Raw genomic sequence first — 16,914 nt, 5'->3', positions numbered from 1 at the left:
GGTAGAGCTAGAAGAGAACATGAGGTTTTGTACATCAGGCAAGTAGCATTACACAGCTGCAGTTAAGCCTTGTAAGAATCCGTTCCCCACCTGTTCCGTAGTACTATGGCACAGCTAGTAGCTGCTTGAGTTCCTTCCTACAGCTCATTAAGTAGCTGCTAATGCAAGTCCCTTAGTGTAAGGGGCTGTCTATTTATAACACAGCTATTTTGAATCTTGCTCCCTACTGTGCATATTATCTTCGGGATTCTAGCAATGATTTGTGGATCTTAGGAATTACAGTGATTCTGCAATACACCAAGCATGCTAAGTGCATTATAAACACATAAGTCCAGGTGCCCACCATGAGGACCATATGATCCAAAAAAACAAGCAAACAAGTGACAGGGGATAGGAAACGTGCCGAATAAGTTCCTGGGAGAGAGATGGGAAACCCCTGTCACAGCAGGAGGCTATATTACCTTAGCGAGGTCAGATCACTGACAGCAAATTGATCTTAGCCTAAGGGGTTACATAATAAAACAAAACAGCTTGAACAGTGTAAAGAGTGGGCTGGATACAAGCCATCCCAAATCCAAGCCTCCCAAAAAGCCTGGATTTGGATCTGGTTACAGGTTTAGACTTCAACCCACACCTATTTTTACTTTAAAAAAGGAGTGGCCACAAAGGAACAGAGTAACCGCCTACTTGCTCTGTCATCCGTGGCTGTGATGCTTGAAAGGAAAGAACAAAGCCCATTAGTCCCATTTCACTGGTAACATATTCCAGGAGAGGTGGTAGCGGGTTTTGGGTTGCCAGTTTGGCCTGGCTAAGAGCAGTGGCTCTCAACCTTACCAGACTACTGTACCCCTTCAGGGCTCTGATTTGTCTTGTGTATCCTCAAGATACACTTCACTTAAAAACTACTTGCTTAAAAAGTCAGACATAAAAATACAAAAAAGTGTTCCAGCACTCTATGACTAAAAAATTGCTTCCTTTCTCATTTTTACTGTATAATTATAAAATAAATCAATTGTAATATAAATATTGTACTTGTATTTCAGTGTATAGTATATAGAGCCGTATAAACAAGTTATTGTCTGTATGAAATTTTAGTTTGTACTGACTTTGCAACTGCTTTTTATGTAGCCTGTTGTAAAACAAGGCAAATATCTAGATGAGTTGAGGTACCCCCTGGAAGACCTCTGCGTACCCCTGATTGAGAACCACTGGCTTAGAGCAACAATCAGTGATGTCAGTATAGATTTCCTGAGTTCAGCGGTGGCACGTTTGTAAATCACTGAAAAGGAACTGGTTCTCATCAAACCCTCTGAACTAACCTCCCCAAGCACGTTGCTTGGAAAATACTGCACTTTGCGTCTATGTGACACTAAAGATCCCAGTATCCTTCCCTAAACTTAGAGGGGGAAAAAAATACGGTCTCTTTTCATTCTGATTTCAAGCAACACAAGACTTCTCTGTCATGTTGGCAGAGCTGTAGTTGGAGGTCAGCAGGAGGTAGAGGAGAGGTGAGATAAGGGCCTATGTTTGTGTGTTGCTCCTGGGAGGCTTGTTTATGTACAGAGGCTTCTTTGGTGCATAGAAAAAATGCATGCTTGTGAGACAGCAGCGTTCTGGAAGTTAGGAATGGAATGTACTGGTCTGTAATCCTCATGCCCAAGCAAGAGAAAGTTTCAAGCAAGTATTTCACAAATAAGAAGTTCCAGATCAAGCAGCAAGAGCACAAGGAAAATATTTTTCTTTTTCCTCAAGAAGACATCAGTACATTCTTGGGCCATAAAGTAACAGTTACTTCTTTAGTCTTGCTCTCTCTCTTTGTCCTTTTTATAGTTTAGGACGTCTCTTAGCAACAACTTTAGGAACTAAAGAAATCTGCTTCCCTTTTTTTCTTGTAAAGCACAAAACCCTTTTGTGTCAGTTTAAGTTGGTGCCGAGAGGAATTTTCCTCATCTTCTTCCAAATACCTGCCAGCGTTGGGGCATAATTTTCAACCTCACCATTTAAGGAAGCATTTTGTAAATCCTTCTTTGTCAAGCCAGCTAGCTACATAGCTGAATTTCCTGGTCCAAGCCACCTTTCTCAAAAAGAGAGGGAACACCTATGAGACAGCATGTGTATGTGTGTGTGTTAGTTAAATAAAGCTGGTTCAAAGCACAAGCTTTTTCCCTCCAGAGGCCTCCAGTTTAAATCCTGGTTTATGGCTCACACACAAACTAAAAAGGATTAGGTGATCTCATCTAAGTCCCCAGCACACTTGTTTTTCACCTTTTAGGGCAATCGTGTCTAACAGACTGAGAGGTCTGATCCAACTCCTGTTCAAGTCAACCGGAGCTGGATCACCTAGTAAGGGCTTTAAAGCTGAGATATGCTTCATTGGCAAGAGTCATGGTTTACACTGGTGTGGACCATCTCCACTGGATGCGTGCACCAGCACAGCTGTAACAATCACCAAAATCCCCCACGTAGACAGGGCCTAAGACATTTGTACCAGATAGCAAGTATGTATGTACTGGGGACGGGGGGGGAAGACTCATTTCATTCGTTCAACTAGACTCAACACACAATGGAATAGGATGAGGTGGGCAGTGACCAGACGTTAGCCTAGAGGCTCATTATTCAAATAGAGAGAGAAGGGTCTTAATTCTGTTCTCACATTAACAAGAGTACAAAACTGGTGTATCGACTGGATTTCCTCCTGATTTTACACTCATGTAAATTAAAGCAGAATCAGATCAAGAAGCCTGGACAAATGGGGCCAGATTCCTAGCTGGTGTACACTGGCATCTCTCTACTGACATCAGTGCAACTATTCCATTTTACACCAGTTGTGAATCTGGTCCCAGTAAATACTTGTGCAAAACCAATGCCAGGGGGGATTTCATTCCTATCAAAAACCAGGCAGCCCAAACACTGAAGAAGGCCTGGATTGGCACTGCATGGCTATTGCTAGTTAGAAATGAGGTATACACTGCCTGCCCTATTTCTGGCTGTACCAGTTCTTCACTTTTGTGAGCACTGTATTAACACAAAGCCACCAAAAAACCACCCAAAAACCAACCACCACAAGAGCCCTGATCATTTGGATTTAGTTAAAGCCTACAGCAGGACTTTAAAGAACTGGTATTCTGAGTAGGGTTGTCTTGGAGTCACTCTGGATAAACAGTATCCCACAGCACACAAACTTTCAGGAACAGACCTAGACTAGAATTAGTGTGCAAGGCTAAAATACATCTTGCCACAAAGAATGTGGCCTAGCTTATCAGAGCGAAGGTCATTGATAGGACAGTGCAGCTTATCTTTCAGCTGCCTTCTACTAACCTAGTAAAAGCAGCTTTCCTGACAGTCTCAACAGTATTCCCTCCTCCCCACACAGAAAAGTGCATTTGTGGAAAACCTAGGGGACTTGGAGAGAGAAACCTTTTACAACCCTTCTCTAGTAATTCACAGAATGGGAGGTGAGGGAGTGTCAAAGCAAGAAGGACTTGACCCATTTCCAGAAGAATTTATACACAGTCCAATTACAAGTATAAGACCTGCACCCAAGTGCTAACGTTTCTCCTCACTTACACCACGGCGTGGTCATTGATTTAAGTCAGAGGGATCACAGGCGTGAGTGCAGAATTTGGCTATAAGGGGGAAAGACAACAGGAATAGAAGTGAACTATGCATGGCTTATAACACACCACATGCTACTATTTTGAGTTGGCACTCTGAAGTTTATTTCTCACATTCAGCGCTGCTGCCTGTTGCATTTGCTAGGCCTATACTGTATGGAACGCGAGAAGACAGATCTGAGACATTGGCCTGTAACTCGGTTGAGTCTCCTTTCCTATTTGTGGGACAGGGCTGGGGTTCATTCCAACTTCAAATTATCTCAAAAATATAGAGCACTCACTGCCAAAGAATTATGCTTATAAACTTTCATCACAGATTGCCAGCAGTCTATTAACCGTTTACAGGCACATGTGAAGGAATCATGTGCAACTTCCATAATTCACTGAAAATATAAGAAAAAAGTTATTGAGCACAATGCCAAACCAAGAATGGCCTCTAAACTGTCCTCAACTGCAATATGTCAGAAATATTATAACCAGCCTACTCTCACTCCAAGAAGAGTACTTTACCCTGTGATCAGGCTCAGGTGGAATTGACAGAGCTGCCCATAGGTATCAACAGAGCTTTTCTGTATTATAGCAGTTGAGCATCTGACCTCAAATCTCCAGATTTAGCCAGAATGTCTCCCTTACTTCCTTATTCCATCCACAGTGGATACAGACCTTTAAAAGTTCATTCTGGTCCTACAGATATTACTGATACTAGTGAAACTTTCCATTCTAAGTATAGGAGCATCACCAAAACCCATAAGATCTCTAAAACCAGAATGAACTTTTAAAGCCCACCCTTTGTAATTTAGCTCTGTTCCCTTTCCTCACATTGAGGGCCTAATCCTAATGATAATAATAATGCTTAGCATTGATATAGATCTATAAAAGTTCAAAGGGATCTGAATTGGGCCCCAAGGAAGCAAAGGGTTTTACTGGCTTAAAACTGAAATATTGTCATATGAGTACAAATTGAACCCAAGCCTATAACATTGATTGTGGGAAAGAGCATGGAAAGGGAAAACACACATGAAACAAAAACACTGCTGTGGTTTGGAACTAACTTGCAATAGGTTTTGGGCAGCCAAATAAAAACAACTGCTCTTAAAGAAACAAAGCAGCATAAATAATAGTGTTCAAGATGGGGTCCGAACATCCTTGGACAGATTCGTTCGTCTTTTTGGTGAAGGACAACTACTTATGCATATTTAGTTTGCAAAAAGAAAAGGAGTACTTGTGGCACCTTAGAGACTAACCAATTTATTTGAGCATCTTGGTTAGTCTCTAAGGTGCCACAAGTCCTCCTTTTCCTTTTGCGAATACAGACTAACACGGCTGCTACTCTGACACCTGATATTTAGTTTGGTATCTTGACGTGACAAATAGTTTGGGAATCTGGAAAAAAAAGCTCTATTAACAGCTGCTGAAACACTGTGTTTCTTGCTATTGTCACCAGTAAAGCTAGGAAAGGGCATTGATCCAGGGAGAAGGTGATCTATAGAAAGCTTAACCAAGGGAAAGTTCCATCTGTAGTCCTGGGAGGTAGATTTTATTAGCAGTCTCCAAAGAGGATGGGTGATTTCTGCTCAAGTTTCTCACCTGTTTTCTCCACTCCCCCCCGCCCAACCTTTCTTGCAGAGGACTTATATCTTCACTTTCCTACTGAGCTCCCGAGTCTTCATCCACCCACATGAGCTCCTGGCAAAAGTGGGGCACATCTGCATTAAGCAGAAACAGCAGCTTGAGATTGGGTCTGATGCAGAAAAGGTAAATGAATAATTTGTTTCTGTATTGAATTAAGCTATTGTGCATTTTATTTTCCTTTCTTTTTTAAGCTAACCGTGCATAGAACATATTGATACTCTGACAAATATATTTCACTAAAGACTTTCATACTTAAGCCTCTTTCCCTGAACCACTGTTCATTCTTGGCTAATCATAAAACCCTGATATCCATTAGCTCATGGACTGAGGCTCTTCTATCACTTGGGGGTACATTGTGGCTTCTTTTTCCAAGGGAAGGTATTGAATATTAAAATACAATAGGCTTTTTAAACCCTCTGAAAAACTGTATACAGCATAGAGGGTGCACTGTTCTGGGTCATGGACAATGTTCCCTCTAATTTTTGACAGGCCGTGTGTGCAAAAAATTTCTTCTGTGCAAATTTTTGTGCTTCTGTGCAAATTTTTGTGCGTGTGATGTTTCGCCATGTGCACGGGGTTTAGGATCTGTGTGCACATGCACAGTTTAGAGGGAACAGTGGTCATGGACTTCAGTTTACCATTAGGCAAATTCTACAGTCTTTAACTCCTACTAGTAAACCACTGACTTCAGTTTCAATGAGCAGGTAACACTAGTGGATACTGGCAAGACGTAGCCAGCAAGCAGGTTGGGGTTCCAGTGCAGATCCAGAAGTTTGACATCTTTCATTTTGTCCAAACTCTTCCCCCCTGCCCCTGATCCACCATGGTTATAACAGAAATCTCACAAGAACAAGGTTTTCTGGACCTCCATTCCATTTATTCAAAAATTTCCTAACTTCCCACCATTGCCAAGCTGGTTCTGTTCCATTAGTGTTTCTTTAGCAGTAGGTGTTGACACAGTCAGTCAGAACTGTAGGAAACAGAACTTGATTCACAGAAGAGAACAATGTCAAAGGGCCGGTGTTACATACTGGACTTCTACTCTTTGTCTGTCAGTAACATAGCCTCAGACTGCATTCCTGAACCACCAAAATTCACCACCACCACCACCACTCCCAAAGCTGACCATCTTATTCCAGCTCCCCAATCATACTGTGGCATACCAATGTTGGGAGGCCTAGCTTAACCATCAGAGGAGTGAAGTTCTGGAACAACCTTCCAAGGGGGGCACTAGGGGCAAAAAGACCTAACTGGCTTCAAGACTGAGCTTGATAAGTTTATGGAGGGGATGGTACGATGAGACTGTCTGCCTACAATGGCATGTAGCTGATCTGTGACTGCTAGTAGCAAATATCCCCAATGGATGGACACTAGAACTTTGAGTTACTTCAGAGAATTCTTTCCCAAGTGTCTGGCTGTTAGGTCTTGCTGAAATGTTCAGAGTCTAGCTGATCATCATATTTTGGGATCAGGAAGAAATTTTCAGATTGGCAGAGACCCTAGGGGCGGGGGATTCGCCTTTCTTTGCAGCATGGGTCACTTGCAGGTTTAAACGAGTGTAAATGGTCAAGTCTCTGTAACTTTAAGTCTTGAAATCATGGGTGCCGGAACAAGGGAGGTCAGGGGGCCATGGTCCCGTCACTTTTTACCAGCTGTAAGGATGAGTGACGGGGGGGGGGGGTGGAGCCTTGGGGGAAGGGGCGGCACGGGGCTGGTTCAGGCGTCAGTGCCCCCACGCTGTATTTTTAGGGAGCTTCCATTGCTCCTGCTTTAAATTGTGATTTGAGGACTTGAGTAACTGAGCCAGAGGTTAGGGGTCTATTACAGGAGTCGGTGAGTGAGGTTCTGTGGCCTGCAATGCCCAGGAGGTCAGACTAGATGATCGTGATGGTCCCATCCAGCTTTAAAGTCTATGAGAAAGGCTGCACGCTGCTGGTGGTGGTGTTTTAAGCAGTAAGTCAATTAGACTCTGAGCAAGGGTAGTGGATATGAGGTTTAAAATGGTGGCCCATATATACTGGGGCCTCCAATTTTGCTATCACTGGAGGAATATCTTCTCTTACTACTTCAGATTGAAACTGGGATGTACTGAGGGGCACAGAAATGGGGCCACATTAATAGGTATTTTCAAAGCTCTAAATGACTAAGTTTAGTTCAGGTTCTGGGCACTGGTCTAAGACAATTCTTTTGTAACAGGTCCCAGTTCAGCAAGGAACTTGCCCACATATATAACTAAGCGTTTGAATAGTCCCATTGCTTAAGCACTTTGCTGAATCAGACCCTCAACAATTTATGCCATCCCTATATACAAGAGTGACATTTACTGCCATCAGTAATTAAGCTTTCAAAATTCGCATATGAACTATTTAAGGTTTATGGATAATAGGAGTACAAGATGAGGCTCTTCTTTGCAGACAGCAATGTAGTTCAGTGCATTCATATCAGAAGACACCAGCAAATAAGCACTCAGCCAAATGTATTGGTAACTTCAATGGCAATGTATGTTACACGTGTTAGGCAATATAACCCATGCAATTTAGGCATTCAATGGGTATGCAGAACAAGTGTAGCTTACATACTGAGATGATGTAGCAGGAAAATCAACTAACAGGAAGGTGTAAATAGAGCAGTTCACCTTCTGAACACCCACGCTCACAGACCTTGTGTTGCTAAGTTGGAAACAAGCATCAAGGAAAATCAGTTAACAGCAAGGTGTGAAAAAAAAAAACGTGTTTGGAAAGCTACTTTGCACCCTCCTGCAAGTTGCTTTTCTGCTATGCCCCTGACCCTTTCTTCCCCCTCAATATAAATTACACTTGTTTTCCATGCCCAGTGAATACCAAATTAATGCAAGTTACACTACTGCCTTTCTTCCAGCCCCAATGTAAATTTGACCTACAGACTTCCACTGGTATTGCATCTGCATTCACCAGGGATGAATTTGGCCCATTAGCATTTGCAAATGATTTGCTCTATTTGGCTGCAAAGTAGGAATGTAAAAAACTCATTCTATGTGCATCATAGAACTTCTAAACTGAAGTCACTGTATGCACACTCAATCATAACTCATTAGGGTATCATTGGCCAAAATCCGTTCCACCAGCATCTACTAATTAAATGCTATCGCAGCAGGAAATAGCTGGCACAAAAAGTTCTGATCGCTTTCTGATTAGAGATTTGCATAAACAAATTATAAAATAAAGGGCTGTCTGACTTGTTGTCTGGGTAGCGTATGAGCTGAAACACTGGCAGGGGGCCTGGCTTTGAGGTTATGCACCATGGTGCTTATCATTCCTACATTTTTGACATCTCTGCCTAGTAGCACAGAAAAAGTGGAAGGCAAGTCAAGATGTAAGTGGTAGATTGAAAGGCAAACACTTTGCGCTCTCTTCAAGACTGCTGGCTAATTTTAAAGAGCGACAGTCTAGTAGGTTTTAAGACATCAGGTGTAATAGGTCAGTCACTTATTAACTCTGTCAATAAAGAACAAACAACTTTCCAGTGAGATATAGACAAGGCCAAGAGTGATTGACCCAGAGAAAGAGCAGCAGTACAATCCTGCCTACGGATAAAATCAGCTGGTGAAACATCATTCCCCACAGCTTGGGAAAAATATATTGCCTCGAAGGACAGCTTTGCTTTTTAACTACTAGTTAACTTGGAAAGTCACCAATTTCCATTATGGTCCGGGATTTTTTTTTTTTTAGTTAAATGCAGTAAGCTTTATATCTCCAGAGTGGCTAAAAGCCCCAAACAGGTACTGTACAAGCATAGAAACGAAGCAGTCTCCAGCCCTAAATAGCTCTAATTCATTTTAAAAATCCAATGAGATATTAAAATTTGCACTGAAATGTTAAATAGTAGCTTGATTATGAAATAGATTTGATCCATCTAGCCACGTATTTCATTCTAAATGCTGCTTTTTTAAAAGGAAATAAAGGGAGTAAATTCAGCGCTCAAGAAAGCAAGGGACTAATAACAGTGACACACTGGATATTCACATCAACTGTCCCTGTTCTGGAGAGACAATAATATTTGCAGTATTTTTAATATCCGTCGTAGCAGTGGTATTATGTAATGCGCAGCCACCCAACTGAGATTGAGACCCTATTGTGCTAAGCATGGAGGGCCAGATTTTTAAAAGGTATTTAGATGCCTAACTCCAATTGATATCAATGAGCGCTAGACACCTAAATACCTTTGAAAAATCTGGCCCTGCACATGCACCTGGGGGGAAAGATCCCCTGCAATGTGGATCATTTCTCCTTGCAGTCTCTGAAAAGTTCTCTTATTCCATCACATTCTGTTGGAGCATATAATGGTAGCAATATTTTCTCTCTCCAGATGTCCTCATTTCTCTCTTTTGAGTGTTAACTAATGCGTGGCTCATGCTTGTTAAACATAACACCCCAAACATAGCACTGCCAACAGCCCATCTCCTGACCCTCGGCGTCCTGAACCACACAATTGGGGATGAGTGACTGTCCCTCGCCATGTCACTCAGCTAGAGTAGCAGGGGTGCTAGCAATCAGCACAGTTTGGCTGGCAGAGCTTGTGTTGCTCCTATGCTATCCCTGGCTCACCGTTCAGCACTGTTATCAGTCCTGGGTTTAAGTATTAAATTCACGGTCTAAAGTCTTTTTTTAAGAAGAATGCAAATGTCTCTACGGGCCTCCTCTCAGGTGGTGAACTAACTTCCAGGAGAACTGTGCTGACTTACACCAGATGAAGAACTGGGCCATAGTGTCAATCAAACGAGCGAAATATTTGAGAGACACAAGGTAGGTGAGGTAATATATTGTAGCGGATCAACTTCTGTTGATGAAAGAGACAGGCTTAGAGCTCAGTGTAGTTCAAAAGCGTGTCTCTCTCACCAACAGAAGTTGGTCCAATAAAAGGTATTACCTCTCCCACCCGGTCTTTCCAATATCCTAGGACCAACCTGGCTACAACACTGACATATTTTAGATATATGTAGTAGACAGAAACACACACATTTTTCTAAATATTAACCTCCTGTGTTAATATGCTAGCAAGGTAGCAGTACACACTATAAGAACATTACTGTAGAGTTATAAGAACATTACTGTAACAAAACACCATCTCTAGATCTTGATCCCTTTTTGGTGCTGGGCAGGAAGTACTTTCTTGATACTCTCTAGCTATTGACTTTTGTCTTCTCTATGAAGGTCTTAATCCAAAACTCTTTGAAGTCAATGGGGTATTTCTACTATGGGTTTTGAATAGGCCCCATAGGAGGACAGTGTTTGAAATCTGAAGTAAAGCTATCAAAAGAGTAGGCAGGTATATTTCTTGCATGCATAACACACACACACACACACTAGTTGCTGCCTCCCACAGAATTACTAGCCCAAATTTTCTGATTTTGTCAGTTATCACAGATGTGTGTGCATCATCACAAACCTATCACACTGAGTTTTAGCAGCATGCACATGAAACAGGAATCTAGCATTTTGCTGGGCTGATGGTTTTCAGTGTTGCATTTAGAAAGAACATCTTGTTTTCATCAGGCAGTGAAAGCAACTGATAAGCTTTGTCACACCTGTATTCTTGCTGGGTAATGTAGCTTGTCTTGCATTAGAGTCCTAGGTTTGAACGGTGAGGAAAACAAATTCTGACAGCCTGTGTGTAGGGGTGCATGAATGTGCATGCATAGTGGACAAACATACATCCCAAAATAAATACATTATTCTAAATCTATGCTAATATGCAGCAGACCATTATAGCTGTAAGGATGAATTTGAATTTTCCCCAAATGCAAAAGTCAAGAAGGTGCAGTCAAGATAATCATCATTAAAATAAGCCTGGTGGAAAAACCAGATAGTGGAGGTGTGCCTATTTACACCAGTTGAGGATCTGCTCCGCCAACTCGCTACACTGATATACACCACCCTACACTTTTAACAATGGACCAGATTAATTTGTGCTGCACAGGGAGCTATAAGATTTCATACCCCAGAGGCAAAAGGTGATTGAAATTGAAGGACAGGCAGTAATCTTGCTGCTGCCCTGCCTCATTATTTTACTCTGAGTGGGTGTGGGAGGATCTTGAGTTTACAGCAGGGGATCCACAGGAGCTACACTGGAAGAGGTTGCAGTAAGGATAAGCTGAATCAGTGCCCCCCACCCCAAGTATTCAATTACACACCCACTTTTTTAGCTACCCGCCTCCAGCAAAGGGCACAACTGCTGTTTTGCTAACTTTATCTCCTCTCCTACTAAACTTTCCACTGCCAGGACTGTATGCCACAGTTTGTAAACCCCTCCTCCCCCAAAAACAAACAAACAAACAAACTTGGGCAGGATTTGATCCAGTCATTTGTACAGCACCTCCCCCTTCCCACGCACCTAAACATTTGAGTTTATGTAGGGACAATACATGTGTCATTCAGACACAGAGCTGGGATGTTAATCATGCATTCTGGCAGGTGGAGTTTTCAGGGAGAGAAAGTAAAGGTTTCAATAAGGGCTGGACACCAAATTTGGTGCAAAGGAGATGAAAACCTGGAGTTGCTACCCATTTCTCAAAAAGAGGTCTGCATGCAGAGAACTTCCTCCAGATGCTGTTTAGAGTACAAGATGGGATTTCATCCTTCTCTCCCCAGCAAGACCAACAGAATTCCAATGGGATTAAAATGCAACTAGAAATAGTACACAGTTAACATTTCTGTATAAGCCAGTAGCACTCCCCTACCCTGTACAATCCTTTTAGTGGCTCATTTCTGAAGGGTCCAAACTCTGCGTGATTTTATTTTAAATTCAGATCAGCCATTGTTAATTTTCCCGCTGATTGCACTTGAGTGAGCTGTTAGAAGTCATAAAAACAACTGGCTTATTTAACAAAAGTATCTCAGAGAGAGGGGATTTTGCTCATCTCACTGAGCATGGTGTTGGGCGGCAGGAATTCTGGTCAGGTTCTCACAAACAACATCCTCTTTTCCAACCCATTTGGTTCCTCTGCTGACATTTGAACCTGCTAGCTGACTTGCTGTAAATTCCAGGAGGTGGGAGGGGAAAGTCACAGAGGGAAGTACCCTAATCAGTACTGAGAGGGAACTGCACTTTGCATAGTGGAACTTTTTCAATGACTCAGCTGGGATGGTAAACAACAGAGAAAACTTCCTCTTTATTTTCTTAGAACTAAGCTTCTTTTAGAGCCAAATGAGTCTCTTAACCAAAGTTAAATATAAACCAGACTAAAAATAGAAAGTCTTCCCTCTCATAGTCAAAAGTCAAATTCCACCCTGATTTACGCCATGTAAATTTACACACTGATTTATGCTGATTGGGCGGGGGGGGGGGGGAAGAAGTGGGGTGCACAGGATCTACGTTGGCAGAATTTGACCCCCCCTGGGAAATACTGAACAAAATCATTTCCAAGTCTTATAACTACAGAGCAGACCCTCTGCAATTCACTCCATACTTGCTACTCTGAAAAATTCAGTATGCTGTCTTCCTAGTTTTGTGTGCCTTGACCACGGCCCATAATGCTGCCTGGTTTGTTAAGTGGGATTTGCCATGTCCTGTGCAATGAGGCAGTTGCTTGCCAAGAGTGCTGTTCAAGATGCTGTGTTCTGTGCAGAATCAGTGAGAACATGTGCGCACTCTACTAAGGTTCTGCCAAAGCACTACCCTCAGAGCTGGTCTGTTGTATGGACAGGATGCAACTGCCCATGTAAAGAGTCATCTTCCCAATTAAGTCAGCTTGGTCAAATTTGCAGAGTGATCATTGATGGGGGGTGGGGGAAAGTGTTTTTTAAAACTCTCTCCAAACTTTAACACCACATCCCTTTGAATTTACCAGTACAACCCTCTTTTACCACCAAAGCTGGATTAATTAGCATCCAAATCAGATCCACATGATGGAACAGCCTCGGCGCATGACACTAGAGAATTCACTTGTCAGGTGACAGAGCTGAAGAGCTAACTCCTTTCCCTGAGGGCTTTTGGAGCAAGAGCCAACATTTTATTGTCAAAGTCCCTTTTTATTTAGATGTAATGCAAAGTACATACAACTTCTTTTGTAGCATTTATTTATTTGATTGGCTATTTCAAGCAGAGCACAATCTGAGGGTCCTGATTGAAAACCAATTCTACAGAAGGAAAGATTCTTTATGAGCACTTCACGGGAAAGATGTTTGGTTATGACACTGAAGCTGTGTGTACATTTCAATTAAGTCATTAAAGGTATTGCTCCAGTCCTCAGTTGATATAAGTCAGCCACATAGCATTGACTTCAGTTGAACGAAATGCTTGTACAATACCGTCATCTCCCTAGCTATTTGTGACTGGCCTTAAAATATCTTCAAAGCTTTTGGTTTAGAAATAAAAGCTAGCCAGTTTCAGTGGCACTGGGCCAATTTACATCAGCTGAGGAGCTCTCGCTGTGTGATTTCATCAACACAACTGAATACATATTTTAGTAAATACACACACCTGCTACTGATTCAATTATTTTTGATTGTGGCACAGGGTGTGCACTTTCCTCCATCAAGCATTCACTCACCTTCACAGCAATAGGAGGTCTGCAGGTCAGTAATCAACCCATCTCTACTCCTCTCTAGGCAAAGCTAAAATCCTTTGCTGCCAAGATCATTCAGCTCCTGAAAGAATGGACAGAAACATTCCCCTATGACTTCCAGGATGAGAAATCCATGAAGGAGCTGAAGGAGATTGCTCACAGGATCACACAATGTGATGAGGTAAGGGGGAAAATAACCATATGCACAAGAGCAACCAAGGAATACAATTTATCATAGTATTTTCTCCCCACCATTGCTGTATGCATCCTAACTAGGTTAGAGTAACAACTGCTGAGCTGTCCGCGCAACCATTGGATATGGGTTAGGAGGTGAACTTAGCAAAAACTGGGTGTGTATCGGTGAGTCCCAGGGGGAGATGACAAAGCACCTGCTGATGGTATAGGAGGTGAGAGGAGGAAGAAAGGAGGAGGATTGTAAGGTATAATACAATTCCAACACACAGCATAGTGTATATTGTGCATCCCCTTCAGTGCCTGATCCACATAGACTGTAACTTTCAAAAGAACCTTTAACACTAGCTGTAGAAGCATTTGCTTTAGTCCTCCATGTCTCTGGACCAATCCCCAAGGAGAACTATGACAACAATTGTAACAAGAGTTTCACATAGCTTGGTGATAGCTAGCATGAAGAAAGATCTTTAAGCTGGTGTCTACCTGTTCAACCCTGGTCTAGCTACAAATCTGAACAATTGTGAGCTTTCATGTCTAGCAAGCCAGGAGAAAACTTCCTCCAAAGTAACCTGCCAATTTGGTAGATCCAGAGTGGCTAAAACTAGCAATGGAGAATCCTTTTCTGGAACATTTAGGAAGCTCGCGTGATAAAGGAAGTCACTACAAATACTGGAGAAAGAAACTGGGACGGGGGGGAGGGAAGTATGAGGGGAAGACTATATTGAAGAAATGGATGGTAAAAAAAATGTAAAATGAATAAATCACAAGAATTAAAGTGAAAAAAAATGTTTTCTAATGTTTTGAATCCGTTTAAAGACTAGTCTCCCTAGCTTTTTATGACAACAGGATTATGTATGTGCTTCATTTGATTTAAGAGAAGGATGAAGAGCAACAGGTTTGACAGCATTGTGGGAGGCAGCAATAAGTCATTATACAATTAGCTGCTACAGCTGTTGTCAAAAGGAAGTATGCCCGTTCATTGAGTCAGCAGTATTGTTTACCTGCATGCTACTAAGAAAATGTCAGTGTCTTAATAGGTGAAAGAGAGGTAGGATTACAATAGCCCTTCTGTTGTCTTTATAAACGGGGGGGGGGGGGGGAAATAGCTGGCGGGGATCCTACCATAAAAAGTTGACACATTTTTTAAACGTTTTCCACTTTGATATAGTAAGTTCAGACTTTTAGCCATTGTGATAGGAGCATTTCAAATCTCTATTTTTGGGAACAAGAGGAAATACTCTGGCTTTATATACAAGAGTAAATTGCCAGTTGGGAGAAAAATCACCGGCTTTATGGAATGGCTCAGAGCATCGGTTGCTGAGGTTTCATGCGACATCCATTTATTATGGTATCGTAGCATTTATCCTTTTAACAAGACTACATGTCAAGTTCTCAGTCTGTGAAGAGCTAGGCTTTGTCTGACCCCTAGAAATGTAATTTGACACTAACAAATAGCAAATGGCTCCCAGCCTCACTGTTTGTCTCCTGTTCTTTTATGTTTGAATAAATTACCAAGCAGAGTCTAAAACAAAGTTATTGTTTTTTGTTTTGATTTGTGGGTTTGGGTTTTTTTGGTTTTTAAATTTTTCACCTTTTTCAGCTTCCCCGTTTTTCTTGATGTATAAGATAAGCTATTAGGAGTGAATAGAAACAGATGTAAGACAGTCATGCTGATGTTAACTTGGAGACTCTAGGACAGCATAACAGATTTTTGTGGCTGAATGAGCAAATATTTAGACTCTGTGTTTCTGAATTTATAAATCTCTGAGTCTAAGAAGAGCCATGTGGACTGTCAGCAACTCGTAAGTTTTATCTCATTTCAATTGCCTTCTCCATAGTCACACAAACATCCAAACACCCCACCACCTCACTTTCTCCTACATTTAAACTTTCTTCCCTTATCTTGCAAAATACATAATCCACTGCTAGGGGGCCAGTCTCCCCTCATCTATGCAGGTGTAAATCAGCTCTCACTATTGAAAAACAATGGATTTATGGTGTAAAAACCAGTGTAACTCAGAGTAGAATCAGAACTCCAAAAGAAACTCTCGCAAACTTGTATTTTAGGCATTCGTAGCATAATAGCAATAATAGCTCCAGCCAGCTGCTTCTTAGCAATAAACCCGTTGCCTCATCAAGATAAACTACGCTGCCTTCAGCTTCTTATTTGATTCCACTTGGGAGCCAGATTATTGCCTTGTAAAGCAACGTTATGACACTATTATTGCTTAATTATAGCATACTACAGACAAATTTTTGATAGCCATCGTCTCTCACATCTGCCACGTAGTTTTCAATCATCACTGCACATTGATGGCTTCCTTGAATAGTCACAGACCCATTCCACCTCACTTCAGTGCATCCAGTTGACGCTGGATGCAGAGAACATGACAGCAACAACATTAACCCTTAAAACACCACCTTGCTTCAAAGGAATTGATGCATGGGAACCCAGGAGAGCGATATCATAGGGAAAGAGAAAAGCGCAGGAAAGCTGGGTAATTGATTTGGCAACTGAAAGAGAGAGTCAGGGCACATATTAGGAAGACTGTGGTTTGGCAGTTGGAGTATTTAAAGGGGTACAGGAGGATCAAGCAGTTGGGAAGGGATCAAATTGTTTTTCTCAGGGAGGTGTCATGAGGAAGTCTACATGAGAGCAAGTGTTAAAACACTTGTTGGGAGACACCAGCTGGAACAGGAGAGAGGCTGGGTTGCTTCCAATAGCATTTGTCAAGGAGGATAACAGTCAATCATGCTAAGGATTAACACTGAAAGGCTCTTGTCTTGGTTTTTTTGGTTGGTTTTGGTTTTTTGCAGAAACAGGAAGTTATATGCAGACATGGAAGGCATGTTTTAGGAGAGCCCAGTGCACCTTTTACAGGGAGGCATGGGAAAGCACACTGTATTTGAACTGTCCCAAATTCTAGCCCTATT

The 16,914-nt window shown here is 41.9% G+C and overlaps 1 protein-coding gene across 6 annotated transcripts in view; it reads left to right on the top strand.

The window, feature by feature from the left end:
- RASGEF1A (RasGEF domain family member 1A) overlaps window positions 1-16,914 on the top strand; it is a 266,034-nt gene that overhangs the window by 235,384 nt on the left and 13,736 nt on the right. For all 6 annotated transcript variants that reach the window (XM_073353263.1, XM_073353265.1, XM_073353260.1 and 3 more), the window contains 2 exons: window positions 5,241-5,369; window positions 13,832-13,969. In XM_073353263.1, the coding sequence (XP_073209364.1) occupies window positions 5,241-5,369; window positions 13,832-13,969 (267 nt within the window). The remainder of the gene's footprint in view (window positions 1-5,240; window positions 5,370-13,831; window positions 13,970-16,914) is intronic.

Source organism: Lepidochelys kempii, chromosome 7 (assembly GCF_965140265.1).
Source record: "Lepidochelys kempii isolate rLepKem1 chromosome 7, rLepKem1.hap2, whole genome shotgun sequence".
Classification (NCBI taxonomy): domain Eukaryota; kingdom Metazoa; phylum Chordata; order Testudines; family Cheloniidae; genus Lepidochelys; species Lepidochelys kempii.
The sequence above is the reverse complement of the archived record's forward strand: the minus strand, read 5'-3'. Positions and strand labels throughout refer to the sequence as shown.